This window comes from Mauremys reevesii, linkage group 3, assembly GCF_016161935.1.
Source record: "Mauremys reevesii isolate NIE-2019 linkage group 3, ASM1616193v1, whole genome shotgun sequence".
Lineage (NCBI taxonomy): Eukaryota > Metazoa > Chordata > Testudines > Geoemydidae > Mauremys > Mauremys reevesii.
In genome coordinates, this window is record NC_052625.1 from 183,020,446 (window position 1) to 183,038,627 (window position 18,182).

Sequence of the window (18,182 nt, forward strand, 5' to 3'; positions counted from 1 at the left end):
AAAAAAACTGGCTGTTTTATTGTCGGCAAAGGCTGTACAATCCTAGTATCAGCACTTCAGCATCATCCTTTTAACTGTAAACATCCATAAAGCTGTCAGCATCATACAACAAATGGCTAAATAATACATCGTGCCAGCAAGCAACTGCTGTATTTTTTTTCACAGCCATGTTTGTGAGCCGTGCTAGCAGTATGTCAGGGAATCTGACTATTTCTCTTTGCCAGATGGCATATTTCCTTTCCCTGTTTAATATAAATGGGAATTGGCCTTCTACAACAAATCTGAAAACTAAGTATAGCCAAAGCCAATTGCTTGACTACACTAGTGGTTCGTTATTAAAAATATTCAAGAAACCAAGTAGCCTAAGTTTAGCCAGGTCATTAGTCAAAGACAAAACAGTACAACAAAAAGCAATCTTGCAGCTTCAAATATATGCATTTGAGATTATCTATATTAATAGTAGCCTTTTTTACGAGGTAGTGAGCATTTTGTACATCACCCAAGCTTTAACAGACCAGTCAATACCAGCTTCTTATCTTGTTTTTCTGTGCTATCCTGTACCTTTCTCTTATCTTTGTTTTTACAATCACATTCCAGGTGTCAGTGCAGGCATCCTCTAACTGTACCAGGGCATAGTGTTTGTACCATGACAGGTTTTGTATTTGCTCTTGCCAAGAGCAAAGGTTAGCTATTGAAAAGTGTTATATAGGATATTCCTTAGCATGAGAGAAAAGCATTTTGGGAAAAGCACAATAAAATTTGCAACTGCATCACTTATTATACTGTCTACAATATTAATGTAATGATTCTAATACACAGCATATAGGTTGGCTGACACAATCTTTTACTAAAATTCCACCTGAAGTAATTATGAGAGTGAAAAATAACTGGCAAGAGGCATGCTTTCTGGAATGCAACAAAAACACTTCCAAACACTACAAGATTTACAGAGAATAATGGTAATCTCTTCTGTATTACCTGCTTTTCAAATACTGCCTAAAATCTCTTATAAATCAACCTTTCAGTCACTGACCAAACTACTCCAGTTGAAGTGAAATCAATAGTAAAACACCCATTGACTTCAATGTGTGAAAGAAATGAGCCTCTACGAGAGGCCTAGTGCAGTGGTTCTCAAACTTTTTTTCATAGACCACTTGAAAATTGCTGAGGGTCTTGGTGGACCACTTAATGATCTTTGCAAATGTTGTTTGTTCTGTTAGCTAACTACTGTAAAGCACTCTGGATAAAAACGCTATATGTAAAAAACTGTAATCATTAACTTCTTTTGTTCTACAAATAAACCACACAACTCATATTTTAATATCAGTAGTCTTACCTTTCTAATGCAATGGAGCAGGGCTGGCTCTAGACCCCAGTGCTCCAAGCGCGCGCTTGGGGCGGCTTGCCGCAGTGAGGGCGGCAGGCGGCTCCGGTGGACCTGCCGCAGGCATGCCTGCGGAGGGTCCGGTTGTCCGGCGGCTCCGGTGGACCTGCCGCAGGCATGCCTGCGGAGGGTCCGCTGGTCCCGTGGCTCGGGTGGACCTCCCGCAGGCGTGCCTGCGGATGCTCCACCGGAGCTGCAGGACCAGCGGACCCTCTGCAGGCACGTCTGCAGGAGGTCCACCAGAGCCGCAGGACCAGTGACCGGCAGAGCGCCCCCCGCAGCATGCCGCACTACTTGGGGCGGCGCAATTGCTAGAGCCGCCCCTGCAATGGAGGTGCCCTCTCTCCCCCACTGTGGCAGCCCCTGAACTGGAACTGGGAAGAAGGGGGGGTGTCTCTCTCTCTCCCCCACTGCAGCAGACTCCGAGCTCGGGCTGGGAAGGAGAGGGGGTCTCTCCCCCGCCACAGCAGCTAGAGCTGGGGAAAGTTGCTTCTTTCTCTGGCTGCTGCAGCACTGCACATCCCAAATTCCCCCCACCTGCTCTTCTCACCCCACTGTCCCCTCCCACCTACCCTCTATTCCCCCCAAGGCCACCACCTCACCGTACATCTTTTCTGCAGAAAAGGACCTAGGGGTTACGGTGGACGAAAAGCTGAATATGAGTCAACAGTGTGCCCCTGTTGCCAAGAAGGCTAAAGGCATTTTGGGTTGTATAAGTAGGGGCATTTCCAGCAGATCGAGGGACGTGATCATTCCCCTCTATTCAGCACTGGTGAGGCCTCATTTGGAGTACTGTGTCCAGTTTGGGGCCCCACACTACAAGAAGGATGTGGATAAATTGCAGAGAGTCCAGCGGAGGGCAACAAAATGATTATGGGGCTGGAGCACATGACTTATGAGGATAGGCTGAGGGAACTGAGATTATTTAGCCTGCAGAAGAGAAGAATGAGGGGGGATTTGATAGCTGCTTTCAACTACCTGAAAGGGGGTTCCAAAGAGGATGGATCTAGACTGTTCTCAGTGGTAGAAGATGACAGAACAAGGAGTAATGGTCTCAAATTGCAGAGGGGGAGGTTTAGGTTGGACATTAGGAGAAACTTTTTCACTAGTAGGGTGGTGAAGAAATGGAATGGGTTACCTAGGGAGGTGGTGGAATCTCCTTCCCTAGAGGTTTTTAAGGTCAGGCTTGACAAAGCCCTGGCTGGGATGATTTAGTTGGGTTTGGTCCTGCTTTGAGCAGGGGGTTGGACTAGATGACCTCCTGAGGTCCCTTCCAACCCTGAGATTCTATGATTATATGTGCGCCTTCTCCAGGGTTCAGGCACCTAAATAGTGGAGCCATATCTGCACGGCTCCACTAACTGGGTGGGTGGCCCTTCATTGTGTCATGTGCAGTCACACAAGCGCACACCTGAGAGGGAAATACCCATGGATCACCTGAATGGAACTCGTGGAGCACTAGTGGTCCAGGACCACACTTTGAGAACATCTGGTCTAGTGTATAAACTTCAGTTTTCTTTAGTGAATATAAATTGTAATACATTTTTATCTTAAGTGGGACTTATATTAACAGGATCTAAGGCAACTCTGTCTCCTTGCCTTGTTGCTGAGAGCAAATTATGTCACAAATCACATTCAGAATGTGTGGAGACTTTGAGGAATCTGGCACTTTCTGCTCCCTCCAATTCATCTCAAAGGAGTGGGGGTTGAAGCTGCATCCATGAAGTAATCTCCCATTAATCCCATGCTTTTTATATTTTGGAAGAATATCTGGCTTGTGGTTTAGTGACCGATATGGTCAAAAGAACCACTCTTAAAAGTGGCGGGCGGGAAGCTTTCCAAAGATCAGGGTTGCCCACCCTTGACCCAGATTAGACCACATTATTGGGGTACAGGACCTGTACGTGACACTACACCCCACATTTTCATAGAAATATTGTTAAAATACGATTATAGCATAACTATATGTTTTGTTCAAGATAAGGCATGTGAGATATCATTGGAAAGGTTATGGTTCACTGAATATGATTATCCTATTTGTATGCATGTATCATTTTTACATCTAACATTAGGAATATTGACTATACAACTGTACGACAAAAGTATTTGTACCTGGGGAACACCCACCAGACAGAATGAATCAGTCTGGACCATTAGGGAGAACCATAGATCTTTGAAGATGCTAATCTCCCACCTTCCTGAAAAGCTTTCCTGAGATGCTACAAACAACCTCTGACTCACTTTGACACTGCAGGATCATGTGATCAAGTTATCTGGTACTGGATTCCATGACAGAATACCAGTATTTTTCCACTGTGAGGGGAGAAACCACACTGGAAAACAAAGGATTCCTGCCATATGTAAAACCTACTTAAGGCAGGAGAGTGACATAATCAGCACGGAACTTTTAAAAAATTCTTTGTAGACTATCTAATTCTGACTCTTTATTGAAAATTTTGTAGATTAATAAGTAAATGCAGAGAAGCCATGGTTAACTTTCCTTAAAAGCATACGGAAAGTTCATTCCACGAGAACCTTATTGTATGATGTATTTTGAACGTTCCAATAGTCAGTTTTCCATAAGACCTATCAGGTCTGCTTAGCAATAAGTCCTGGTTTCTGCAGGTTATAGCGACAATGGAAATTGTGAACAAATTGTTATTCTTTATTATATTTTCTGTGGCAGGCAGATTTTTGTCACATGTGGCATAGAAGTAAAAAAGGCTAACTTTTCTAACTGCAGCTTCTCATCATGTTCCAGCAAATGCCCCGGCAATTTCTATCCTGTTACAAGGAGGTATTGTGAGTACTGGATTCTACATCATTCTGTTATACTCCCACTAATAACCTGATGGACATACACAGCAACTAAATAAGTATTTTCTCAAGTACATCAGTGAGTTTTGCATCTTTGAAATGAAGATTACGGAGTTTTTTAAAACCATATATTAGTGATTTTGACAAAAGCAAGTCAGTCACTGTCTACATATGGGTTCAGAGACTACAAACATGTCACAAAGAAACTTTCTATGTAGTAAAGGGCTGAGGAGGTGGTATTTACAGTCAGATTAGGTTTTTGGTAGGATTTTGCATGGAAATCTTACAAGGATTTTGTTGCTGAAATCTTATTAACAGACCTTGGACACTTTAAATCCATTTTTGAGTTCTTGTTTAAAAGGTAGCTAAACCAAAAAATGGATTGAAACAAGAAGAGACTGAGCTGACAATGACAATGAAAGGAGCAAGTTTGGATATAGGGTTTTGATTCTCAATCAATCTTTTTCCTCACAAAAACAAATTTGAGCATTGTCAGACTCATGGTTTTGGTTTGTCTGTTTTTAGTTGTAACCTGATGTTACAAAAAAGAAAGTTAAGCAAAAATGATATGCTAAGAAAATTAATCTTGGGATATAATGATAAAGCTTCTTCTAGTATGTCAGTCTCATGAGTTTGCCAGATTAAGAGTTTACAAGAACTCCTCAATTAAATTTCTGCTTTGTATCACACAGTTGCTTACCTACTTTTCAGATATATACACATGACTGACAGATATACACCTACTTTCAGGATAGCAAAAAGAGTTAAACATTAAGATACATTAGATATGTCACCATCCCAAATTCTCAATAGGAATTAAATGGAAACAAAATGTGGTGATTTATAGGCATTATTGATGTGTTTGTCAACGCTATAGTTTACGTTGCACTGAAATTTGCACTTAGAGTGAAATTAAATCCCTGTGTTATGTGTGAAAAATGTAAATCAGCATCAACAAGACTGAATTTTCCAGGAAGTTAGAAGTGAATCTGTTAATATAAATTCGACTATTTGCAAAAAAAACCTCCAAAGGAATAAATAATCCTACCGTGTGTATGGAAGAGTCTACAGCAGTGGGCTATTTATGCAATATTATGGATTAAGTTATTTTAAAAGAACTAAAACAAATCTACTTTGTATAACATAGTAGTTTCTGTTCCACCACATTAACTTACAACTGGGTAGTCAGATAATTAAAACTAACAGCATTTGTGGGTTCTTTTGAATGTATAAAGGATCTTTATCAGTCCTATGGCTGAAGATAAAATAACTTTAGCAAATCTTAATAATGACAATGTACTCAAGAGATTACTTCCTATGCGAAGATAAAAGAGCTATTTTATTACCTGAAAGTATGAAGGATGGTTAATTCAACTGCTCATACCTTAGTAACAGCTGTTATCTGCTCCAGTGCCAATGCATGAAGATCTTGGTCTTTACTTTCTACTAGCAGTTTCAGGGATGGCAGCAGGAGGGACTGGTTAAGCAATAGCAAACATAATTCCTTCGTACACTGAAAACGAAAAGTAACCCCAGACTGTCAGAACTCAGGAGACACTTGGTAACATTATCCACACAAAATGTTATGAAAACTGTGTGTCAAATGCAAAATAGAAATCAAACTTTTAAAACAAATGAATTTCCCAGTGGAAATAAGCCTTTTTGGAAACTTGAAAGCACAAATTAAAAAAGGGTGTGGTACAGGGTTGTAAGTAGAAGGTTTGCTATATATACGAGAAACAAGGCAAGTACTGAATACTTATTACAACCCACACAGAGTTTTACTGAAAGAAGAATGGAGCAATCACTGCTCTCTGTGGGACTAATACTTTTGCTGTGGTCACTGAAACACTGCAAATTGTAAGACGTAAGGTAAGACATCTGTGACATTTCTTTAACACAGTTATATAGTCATAAAGGTGGAATAAAATAAAGAAGGAAAATAACAGCTCCTCATGTCAGAGTCCAGTATCACAAAGCTGTCCCCAAAATCTTGTCAAATGCCTTTTACAGAGCTCTGATACAGTATATTAGTTTCTCCATTTTAATATGAGTTTCCATGTTTTATTATCCAGCATGAACTATTTGGCATTACAATTTTGGTATAGTGTGTCCTCATACAAAAGCTGGCAACAGAAAGTGAAGCTTAAAAAAAAAAATACTGAGTAGGATTACTTCCAAACACTTATTTAGGTCTACTGTGGTTAGTAACAAAGTGAACATTTATTAGTTTTTATTTTATACATATAGCATTATTTTATTTAATCTACTATGGTGTATAAATGAAACACTGATCAGTTTCAAAAAGGGATTACTTTACCTCAAAAATCAAATGATAACTTTCCCTTTATGAATAACAACCTAACTTGTCCAGAGTGACCAGATTCAAAGATATAGTTTAATCTGTTTCCCCAATACTTTGTTTCTAGTGAACAATAGTACTCCATCTGGTCAGCCTGTGTATTATATAACATAGACATTATTACAATTTCATTTAAACATCCACAGACATGCTCTATGCTTCAGAAAAACACTGAAAGACACTGCACCTGCCCGAAAGAGCTTACAATCTAAAAAAGGAACGTTTTAATTTTTACCATTTAAGGTCAAATTTGATGAATCTGGTGCCCAAAGGTGCTGCTAAATGTAGTCATGCCCTTGGGGTAGTTATAGCTCCTCTAACTTAAAAAAAATGGAAAATGATAAATTGGTGTATTACATACATGAGATTGCTGTTAGGGATTGAGATCTTAAAGTAGGGTATCTACTGACATCTCTTTTCACAACCAATTTATTTTCAGATAATGCAGCCACTCTTCAGTTATCCCCCTCAACTGCATTTCTGACAGCAAAATATTAATTTAATTGCGATGCATACCTCAGAATGCAACATAACTACAAATTACATTGTGCTTGGTAACAGTTCATGGTAGTTACAAAAAAATCTTTCAAACTTCCACTGCTCAGAGCCAGTCTAAACGACACAGTAGTAAAAATGTCTTTGTCTTGTCTACACCAGCAAAGTTCCAATCAGGAAAGTGTTTACACACAAAAAACAGCACACACAGGACTACTAGCAAAACATCTTCCAAATGCATTCACTGGTTGCCTGCATTGCAGTTCAGCAGACAAAAATTGAGAACCTGCTACAATTTGCTATCAACTAAACTTCTCCCTATGATATCAAGTAACACATTTTGTTATTATTGCAGCTCGGCAGAGGTTGGTGAGCCTAAGGAGAAAACAAAAGGTTTGTAATACACTGAGGAGATTTTGTCTTTTGCTGCCAAAGAACAGACAGAAGTGTTTCATAAGTTTTTATAAAATTAAGCAACGGCTAAGTCTGCAGTTGACAGGCTTTGCTTTCATTGAGAACTAACATTACAGGAACAGATGAACAGCTGTATTGAAAAGACTATAAAGGGTGGGTCAAAATTAAAAATATTACCCCCTTTAAGCCTTTGCTATTTTGATTTTCTCCTTCATTTCTGCCAAACAGCAACATACTAAGGAGATTACAGAATGCACATTTAGCAATTTATAATTCTACAAGTCCTTTGTGTCTGGAAAGAACAATTTATCACCATGGATACACCTTTATGTTAGGAAAAATAAATTTTGAGGGTTGTAGGATGCACAACCTGAGTGTAACAGCAAGTTTATAGTGCTGGTAACATTTTATAATACCATCAAAACCATAAGAGAAGAAGCAGTGCCACAGGGAACAGCATATAACTATAAAAAAGCTTTCAAAAGAATCCCCCCCAGAATCATACTTTTGTACCTTAAGGTGGTGGGAGGAGAAAAGGAAAGGCAGATGATTTAAGTACACTGTTAAACATAATTAGGTACAGTGAGCATTTCTAAAGCCAATGACGAGGAAAATGAAAAGGTGTTTTAAAAACACTGCTGACCTGCTGAATTACAATTTGCTTTCTCACTGAAGTGATTTAATAGATTATAGAAAAAATGTAATTAGATGATGTAAATTTGCAAATGCAGTTAATGTAGATATTAACATCATTATTTTTGCAACAAATAAATGTCAGATCAAACAGGTATTTTCGCCCTTCTACAAAAATGTTTATTATCAACTTGCATCCTTTGCAAAATTTTACTAAGAACACCACATAGTGCTGATAAGAATTACACATAGGCCCCAATAATTCCTTATAGCTAGTCTTTAATGTAAAGCCATATTTAGTACCTTAATCATTGGGAGTATTAATATTGATAATACAAATATACATAAATGAATTTTAAAGTGGCACTATTCATGTATTTTAGACAGGAGTAATAATACACCCTTCTTAAAAAGTAAGATTCCAATTCAGCAAAGTACTAAAGCAAATGTTTAATGTTAAGCCCATGTTTATATCCCAATGGGAATACTCAAGTGCTTTAAGTTAAGTAAGTGCTTCAGTGGTTGGCTGAAGTGGGTTCTAAAGAAACTTATGCTACATTAGATTCAGCCATTCCATAACCTGGAACATTTTAGGTTTAAAGACACATGTTTGATTTTTTTTTAAACATAATTCAAGAACATCCACACACATTTTATGATAATTTGTATAAGATTGCTCTTGAACTACTGACCTTGCATTCTGAGGTTTAGCCCAGGGCAAACACGTATAGTTGAAATACAAAAGGAAAACACAGACACAACCTTAGCTGGATTTCTGAATGTAATGCTAGTGCCATATTTGATTAAAAACTATAAATTGCCATTACTATGCCTTCTAAATCTAGTATATGCTTCTGGCACCAGTCGTTGCCATCAGTGAAAGGCAGCATTTTTTAAAATACACTTGGCCAATTTGATCAATGCTGTACTGTATATGCACTGGTGCAGAGGGAAGGGAAAATCACTTTGTAAATTTGGCTACTGTGATTTCACATAGAATTCTCACTCCCTGATCTTCTGCATTCAGCATGAGCCATACAAGAAAGTCCACTAGCTCTTAAGATAGGGTTGGGCAAACCTTTTGGCCTGAGGGCCACATCTGGGTGTGGAAATTGCATGCAGGGCCATGAACGTAGGGCTGGGGCAGGGGGTTGGGGTTGGGGTACGGGAGGGAGTGCGGGGTGTGGTGTGCAGGAAGGGGCTCAAGGAAAGGGGTTGGGCAGAGGAGGGGTGCGGAGTGTGGGAGGGGACTCAGGGCAGGGGATTGGAGTGCAGGAGGGCTGAAGACTGGGATGCAGGAGAGGTGCGGGGTGCGGCAGGGGGCTCAGGGGAGGGGATTGGGGTGCAGGAGGGGTGTAGAGTGTGGCAGGAGATTCAGGGCAGGGAGTAGAGGTACAGAGTGCAGGAGAGGTTTGGGGTGCAGGCTCCAGCCTGATGCCGCTTACCTAGAGCAGCACCATGGTGGCAGCAGTGCGCACCGGGGCCAGGGCAGGTTCCCTGCCTGCCCTGGCCCCGCACCGGGAAGTGGCCGGCACCATGTCCCTGTGGCCCCTGGGGTATAGGGTGGAGCAGATGGCTCCGGGCGGTGTCCTCACGGGCAGGCACTGCCTCCCGCAGCTCCCACTGGCCGTGGTTCCCTGTTCCCAGCCACCCACAGGGAAGGGCAGCCCTTTGCCCCTCCTCCCTCAGGGGCCGCCGGGACATGGTGCCGGCCGCTTCCCGGAGTGGCAATCCCGCAGTCTGTATCCAAAGCCCTGAGGGGCCGGATCCAGCCCATGGGACGTAGTTTGTCCATCCCTGCCGTAAGATCTTCTCTCCTGGAGGCGTAAGACTCAGAAGTGACAATCATAGAATCATAAGAGATTAGGGTTGGAAGAGACCTCAGGAGGTCATCTAGTCCAACCCACTGCTCAAAGCAGGACAAATCCCAACTAAATCATCCCAGCCAGGGCTTTGTCAAGCCTGACCTTAAAAACGTCTAAGGATGGAGATTCCATCACCTCCCTAGGTAACCCATTCCAGTGCTTCACCACCGTTCTAGTGAAATAGTTTTTCCTAATATCCAATCTCGACCTCCCCCATTGCAACTTGAGACCACTGCTCCTTGTTCTGTCATCTGCCACCACTGAGAACAGCCTAGCTCCATCCTCTTTGGAACCCCGCTTCAAGTAGTTGAAGGCTGCTATCGAATCTCTCCTCACACTTCTCTTCTGCAGACTAAATAAGCCCAGTCCCCTGAGCCTCTCCTCATAAGTCATGAGCCCCAGCCCCCTAATCATTTTGTTTGCCCTCCAGATATGGCCTCACCAGTGCCAAATAGAGAGGAATAATCACTTCCCTCGATCTGCTGGTTAGCCTTTTTGGCAACCAGGGCACACTGTTTACATATATCAGCTTCTCATCCACTAATTCCTAGGTCCTTTTCTATAGAACTGCCGCTTAGCCAGTTGGTCACCAGCATGTAGCAGTGCATGAAATTCTTCCATCCTAAGTGCAGGACTCTGCACTTGTCCTTGTTGAACCTCATCAGATTTCTTTTGGCCCAATCTTCCAATTTGTCTAGGTCACTCTGGAGCATATCTCTACCCTTTAGCATATCTACGTCTCCCCCTAGTTTAGTGTTATCCGTGCACTTGCTGAGGGTGCAATCCAACCCATCATCCACATCATTAATGAAGATGTTGAACAAAACTGGCCCCAGAACCGACCCCTGGGGCTCTTCGCTTGATACTGGCTGCCAAGTAGACATCGAGCCATTGATCACTACCCATTGAGCCCGACGATCAAACCAGCTTTCTATCCACCTTATAGTCCATTCATCCAATCCATACTTTTTTAACTTGCTGGCAAGAATACTGTGGGAGACTGTGTCAAAAGCTTTGCTAAATTCAAGATATACAAGATCCACCACTTTCCCCATATCCACAGAGCCAATTATCTCATCATAGAAGGCAATCAGGTTGGTCAGGCATGACTTGCCCTTGGGGAATCCATGTTGACTGTTCCTGATCACGTTCCTCTTCTCCAAGTGCTTCAAAATGGATTCGTTGAGGACCTGCTTCATGATTTTTCCAGGGACTGAGGTAAGTTCCTCGGATTCTCCTTCTTCCCTTTTTTAAAGATGGATACTATATTTGCCTTTTTACAATCATCCAGGACCCTTCCCCACCATCGCCACGAGTTTTCAAAAGATAATGGCCAATGGCTCTGCAATCACATCAGCCAACTCCGTCAGCACCCTCGGATGCATTAGCTCCGGCCCCATGGAATTGTGGATGTCAAGCTTTTCTAAACAGTCCTTAACCTATTCTTTCACCACTGAGGACTGCTCATCTCCTCCCCAGACTGTGCTGCCCAGTGCAGCAGTCTGGGAGCTGACCTTGTCTGTGAAGAACGAGGCAAAAAAACAAACAAACATGGAGTACTTCAGCTTTTTCCATATCATCAGTCATTAGGTTGCCTCCCCCCTTCAGTAAGGGTCCCACACTTTCCCTGACCAACTTCTTGTTGCTAACACACCTGTAGAAACCCTTCTTGTTACCCTTCACATCCCTTGCTAGCTTCAACTTCAATTGTGCTTTGGCCTTCCTGAGTACACCTCCGCATGCTTGAGCAATGTTTTTATACTCCTCCCTAGTCATCTGTTCAAGTTTCCATTTCTTGAAAGCTTCCTTTTTGTGTTTAAGGTCACCGAAGAGTTCTCTGTTAAGCCAAGCTGGTTACCTGCCATATTTGCTATTGTTTCTGCACCTCAGGATAGTTTGTTCCTGCACCCTCAATAAGGCTTCTTTAAAATACAGCCAGGTCTCCTGGACTCCTTTCCCCCTCATATAAGCCTCCCAGGGGATCCTGCCCATCAGTTCCCTGACGGAGTCAAAGTCTGCTTTTCTGAAATCCAGGGTCTGTATTCTGCTGCTCTTTCTTCCTTTTGTCAGTATCCTGAACTCAACCATCTCATGGTCACTGCTGCCCAGGTTGCCACCCACTTCTACTTCCCCTACCAATTCTTCCCTGTTTGTGAGCAGCAGGTCAAGAGGAGCATGGCCCCTAGTTGGTTCCTCCTGTAATGACGGTGTCTTTAGAGAAAAATTTCTTCCTGACCTCAGTGAACACCCTGGCCATCAGTGAACATCCTGTATCATAAAGTTTAAACACCTTTTCAATTATTGCCTTTAGACTTCAGAATCACAAATGCTACTGGTGGTCAGAAAGTTATCCAGTCTTTTTTTAAAAAAAAGCCGCTGATCTATGCTTCTCTCCCCACTCAAAGTATTTAATAGGCTCCAATGACAGATTCTGCAAAATGCAAGTTTTAATCAAATGGTTTTAGCAATGGTTCTTAAACTACCCTACATTACTTTTTCCTCAGTAAAGATTTGTCTACCCAAAAGTTGTACTGCTTTAGCTTCTATGCACAAAAGTTATACTGTTTTTAACTATTCTGGTACAGTTAAAGCAGTACAGCCTCCTAGTGTATTATATCAGTGTAAAGGCACTTTGTTTCCGTATGAGGAGGAGAATAACCTACACTAATATAAAGGCACTTTTATATAGGTATAACATGCTCATACTAAGGGGTTGTACTGGTAAAATTATATTGGTAAAAATTGCACCTCTAACTGAAAGAGTAATACCAGTATAAAAACTGTGCACAGACCAGGCCTTACTGATGCTGAATTTAACAGTAATTTTATTAATTAAAAAGAGTTGATCAATGTTTGACCTTGATGGAACCCTCCTATCAGGAGGAGATCTGCTGTGGTAGAACACTGATTTTCAATTACATTTGTGTTCGTAAGTCACTTAGATGTTTTAGTAAATTCCACCCTAGGACCTTAACTTTGGTTTGGCCACCCTTAATCAGGTTGAATAGTACCTTCCTGTAGAAGTAGTCCCACTGGTTTTGATCAGAGCTACTTGTGGTGTAAAGTATTACTCATGATGAGTGAGGAGAAAGCATCGGGCCCTTTGAAGGTCTATCCCATGCACTGTAATTAAAAATTAAATTTGGCTCTCTCCACAAAATATATCTGGCACTCTGCCTTACTGACTTCTTTTGGCAGCAAGTCCCAGAAGTGGGCTTTAAGCGGCAAAAATACAAGTGTCCCATTTGTTTTAAAATATATTGCCCTTCAATTTCTACCAGAGACTAGTTGGCATTAAAGTGAAAAGAATCATTTGATCAGTTTCCATTACACTGCCCATAATCTTTGTGCTGGCTATTTTCAGGAACAAAAACTGTGGATATGTGAATCTCAATGTAAAGGATGAATCAGGATAATAAAAGAAGATGCCTGGGAATAATTCCAGAGAAGTGCGAAGATTTTTAATCCTTTTTTAAATCTGGTATGGTTAGGCTATGACGTATGAGTATGGGATGCTGTGGCACTTTGGGACATAAGAGATGCTTGTATGGAAGAGAGTATACATAATGAATTTAGGAAGAGGGAATATTAGAGTACTTGTAAAGAAGAACTGCTTGTAAGATAAAAGCTAATTAAAGCCCAAATATTTCAGCACTTCCTTACAGACAACTTTCTATGTTTAGTAAGTGGAAAGTTACTGGTGCTTATCTTGAATAGTTTTTGCTAAATAGTACTCAAGTGTGGCCAGTAGGTCTATATAAGGAGTTTACTAGTGATAGTACATACACTGTACAAGGTGCAGGTATATTTGCAAGGTACTTTAAGTTACAACTCACCTCTACGGGCAGCATGTGCTTAGTCTCATACAGAGAACGACAGATCTTCAAAATTTCATTTCCCATATCCTCTTTTTGCTCAGTTGGGCATCTCGATAGCATGACTGTCCCTAGTTTCACCCATGGATTATTTCTCATGTATGTGCTAAAAAAAACCCAAACAAACAAGAAAACAAAATTCAGAAAACTGTATTTTAAAAAATTGTGAATAAAAACATGGTATAATAGTATGAAAAAGTGAAAAAGATCTGGGGCCAATTAGGGATCTCTGATTCTAAAACTGCCCCATAAAACTTAGAACAGCCTTTGGACTACTCTATATTACAACTATTATGGTCCCTAAGGGACCATGTTGCAGCTGTGAATCAGCATAATGGAGCTCTCTCTCCCAAACCCAACATGAAGAATGCTTGGCACAGGTGTGGGCACTGCTGGCTTTACAGCAGCTGAAAATTTCCTTTCATTGGAAGTGGGATTCTTAACTTGGTAGCTCCAGCAAGACTCTGACCTCTTAGTCCCTTCTCTCAGGTGATCAGAGAATCCAGCTCCTGATTTCTCAATGAAAAACCTTCACCTCAAAATCACTGACAAAAATCAACACCAAGATCCAAATATGTAAACACAGAAGGAACAAATACATCGTTAAAAACAAACATGCACCCTTTATGGTTGCAAACCCCATTAATTGTACATGTAAATTGGGCAAAGAGGTGAACCATGTACATATGCAACTGGCTATTAATTAATTAATTAATTCCTACCATCTAGCTCTCATATATTAGTTTTCATCAGTAGATCTGAAAGCACTTCACAATCAGATACACCTGTTACACATTTCAAATTGGCCCCCAATTATCCTTTTTTTTTTATTGCACAGAATTATGCACCATGGTTCTTGTTCCAAAGTCACTATGTGCCATGAGATATATCTACCAGAGCTATTACCTGTTCTCAGTCTAAGGCAAAAACATGGATAAAAGATATCACTGTGTGGGAAGTGTTGAAAATGCTGACTTTTTAAATGGCAGCTACTGACATGAAGTACTAATGAATGACAATGCAATTAAGGAGGAGGTTACTAAAAAGCTCACATTCACTTCAGAGTGTTAGTGTCGTTTAACTGTGATTTTTGATAACAGGAATAGCGAAATATCACAATTTATGACAATCAGGTCAATGTAACCAGTCAGATTATGCCAAAGACTTCAAGCTCTAATCTATTTATTTTTAGGCACCTAGATAAATAGCCAGAGTTTCGGAGATGTGAAGTACCACACTGAGGTCAATGGGAACTGCCAGCACTCAGCACTTCTGAGGAGCAAAAATTACATTTAGATTGTAAACTCTTTGAAGGAAATAACTGTGTCTGTAAAGTATCTAGCACACATTGGACCCATAAAAATGATAAGAGTCTCCCCCACAGATACAGTGAACACTCCTTTGGTGTGAGATCCTCTCCCCCTCTCTGGCCCCTTTATAGAATCATAGAATCTCAGGGTTAGAAGGGACCTCAGGAGGTCATCTAGTCCAACCCCCTGCTCAAAGCAGGACCAAACCCAACTAAATCATCCCAGCCAGGGCTTTGTCAAGCCTGACCTTAAAAACCTCTAAGGAAGGAGATTCCACTACCTCCCTAGGTAACCCATTCCAGTTCTTCACCACCCTACTAGTGAAAAAGTTTTTCCTAATGTCCAACCTAAACCTCCCCCTCTGCAACTTGAGACCATTACTCCTTGTTCTGTCATCTTCTACCACTGAGAATAGTCTAGATCCATCCTCTTTGGAACCCCCTTTCAGGTAGTTGAAAGCAGCTATCAAATCCCCCCTCATTCTTCTCTTCTGCAGACTAAATGTTGGGAGGAAGGAATGGAGGAGTGTAAAGAGGCTCTAAAACCAGTTCTGCATGGGTGGGGGGGGGAGGATTCCTTTGATCTAGGAACTGAGGAAGGCAGCTGTAATATTGTCCTCCAAGGACCCCCTTACTGGCCTAGCCTTAGGAGGCATGCTGGGGGTGGGAGGAGTGTGTTGGGGACAGAGCAGTAGCGCGTAGTACTACAAAGATTCTAGGCAGTGCAGCTGGTGACAGGTTGTCATAACTTAGACAGGCCACCAGGGGGACACAAAGGTGATTTAAAACCACCACAGGCCCCCCTCCCCCTAGACTGTAAGTTGTGTGCTACACCTCTTCAAGGCACAGAGCAGTATCTTCGCCTTGATCTTGAAGAATCAACATCTGCCAACAGATATATTTACTACAGTCAAGAGACAGACTTACCTGTGATGGAGAAAAATATGATCTCCTCATATTAGCAGTGGAAAGCAGGAAAAAGGGTTTATACGTCTTTGAACCTACCTTCCAAGTACACTGGAAGGTTTCAAAATTAATTCAAACTAAAATGGAAAACCACAGTATGATCGACTCATACCCAATGGAATTGGATTAATTATAAATCACGTCACTCATCCGGCACCTACTGACATATATGCTGTTTAAAACAGCAACTGTGAGGTACCTTGAAAACCTTGCATTGCTAATGTTGCTATTGAGTGGCAATTGGTAAAAAATACAATCACGGACCATAAGCAGTGAACATTGTAGAGCTCCAGTTACTACTGAAAGAACCCAACAGGTCATATCAAAAGAATCAGGCACAAAAACAGCCCAAGCAATAGACCTGGGGAGGACAACTGTCAATGTCCATTAACCTATGCTTCCCCTTACCTACTCACAATGTCTAGTGAAAGATGAGCAATACTGGCTTCAGGTGAAGAGGTTATTCTATCCTGATCTGTGTAACAGATAGAGAGATACTAGTAGTAGTTACATTTGAGTGAGAAATGACTAAAAGCCATTATCTTTATTCTTTCTTGACAACTTAGAGTATTTTAATCAGTCATAGTCAATGAGCAATCACTGCTGCAAGCCGTGGTGCTATCAATACAGTTCCTCCCTTCCTCTTCTTCCAACCTCCTGGGTCAAACCTAGGCATAGTAGTTAATATCGAAAACCACGATGCCAGAATGTGTGCTGCAGCTGCTGCATAACCCACAAGAGAGACAGAGGAAGAATGCTGCAGCTCCATCATTGTCACTGGCTAAATTAATAGCTTATGCTGTGGTTCCAGGATCAGACTCCTGAGTCATCTCAGGACCCATATGTAAATCTGTGGTAGAGATTATCCTCAAATTGAGGGATCAGTGACAACGAGCTTCTGCTGCCTGATCGGTCTCCTGCTTATGATTCCCTCTGTCCCTAATGTTTTTTTTAATCTTTATAGGTGCTGTCTCCTTAGTAAATGAAGAAAAACTCAATTTTTTTTCCATTAGGAGAAGGAAACAAGAAAGTCACCCTTCAATGTGTGGAAGAATTTAAAACAAGAAATGAATAGAAACCAGAACTAGGACTGTAAATTTTCCCATGTCTTTGTAAAGCCTTGCTGCTAAGATAGATGTCTAGTTCTGTGCTAAACTCTTCCCAATATTATAGAACTCATTAGGTTACAGATGTAATAGACCTATAAGGACATACAGACCCATTGTTCTCTCTAGCATATTCTCAAATATTTTGTCCATTTTTGTATTAAAAGCCTGTTCGGAGTTGGAGGATCACAAAGGCATTATTCAGTTAGCAAGAATTTGACATTATGAAACAGAATTTATCATTTGACTTTCATCTTCCTTCTGTTGCATGATGTATAAGTATAATCAGTTTCAAATTCAAATAGGGGAAAATGTGTCTCTCTCTTTTTTTTCTTTAAAGTGAAAGAGGTTAACATTTCATTGCTTGGGCCCTGAATGTGACGCTTCTTTGCACAGCATCATCAGTTTTTTCTATGATGACGGTGTTAATCAGATATACCTTTCCAGGTGTTTGATTTTCAAATGGATTGTGACTGGGGATGGATGACCTACCTTGTTAAAAAATAAAATGTGATCTAATCTTCTGATCCCTCAAACCATATCTTTTTGCAAATTCCAAAAAGTTTTGTTCATTTTGGTATGGATTAAAAAAAGTATTGAATGCCTTGAATTCAAAAAGAAGTGCCAAAATATCATAAAAAATAACTCCTATGATATTGCCAACCCTGCAAAAAAACTCATGAAGCTCGTAAAATTTTCTCCAGAGAGCAAGACGCCTGGATGATTTTTTTAAAAAATGTTTTGTTTTGCAATTCAGCCAGTAGCAGCAATCTGCATATACAGTCAAATCTGCTAAATAAATATTTAACATGTCATATACAATCACATCTACTAAATAATTATTAAACATGTCACATAAGGATGTAAAGAGAAAGGAAACATTTAATTTGCCTGTTTAAGAAAATGAGGAACAAAAAACTGCCATTGTAATCTTTCCAAACACATGTGTTGAAACA

General features: G+C 40.8%; 1 protein-coding gene across 2 annotated transcripts in view; it reads right to left on the reverse strand.

The window, feature by feature from the left end:
* NBAS (NBAS subunit of NRZ tethering complex) overlaps window positions 1–18,182 on the reverse strand; it is a 350,592-nt gene that overhangs the window by 8,841 nt on the left and 323,569 nt on the right. For both annotated transcript variants that reach the window (XM_039531043.1, XM_039531042.1), the window contains exons 50-51: window positions 13,807–13,951; window positions 5,586–5,714 (exon numbers count right to left, since the gene is read on the reverse strand). In XM_039531043.1, coding sequence (XP_039386977.1) covers window positions 5,586–5,714; window positions 13,807–13,951 — 274 coding nt within the window. The remainder of the gene's footprint in view (window positions 1–5,585; window positions 5,715–13,806; window positions 13,952–18,182) is intronic.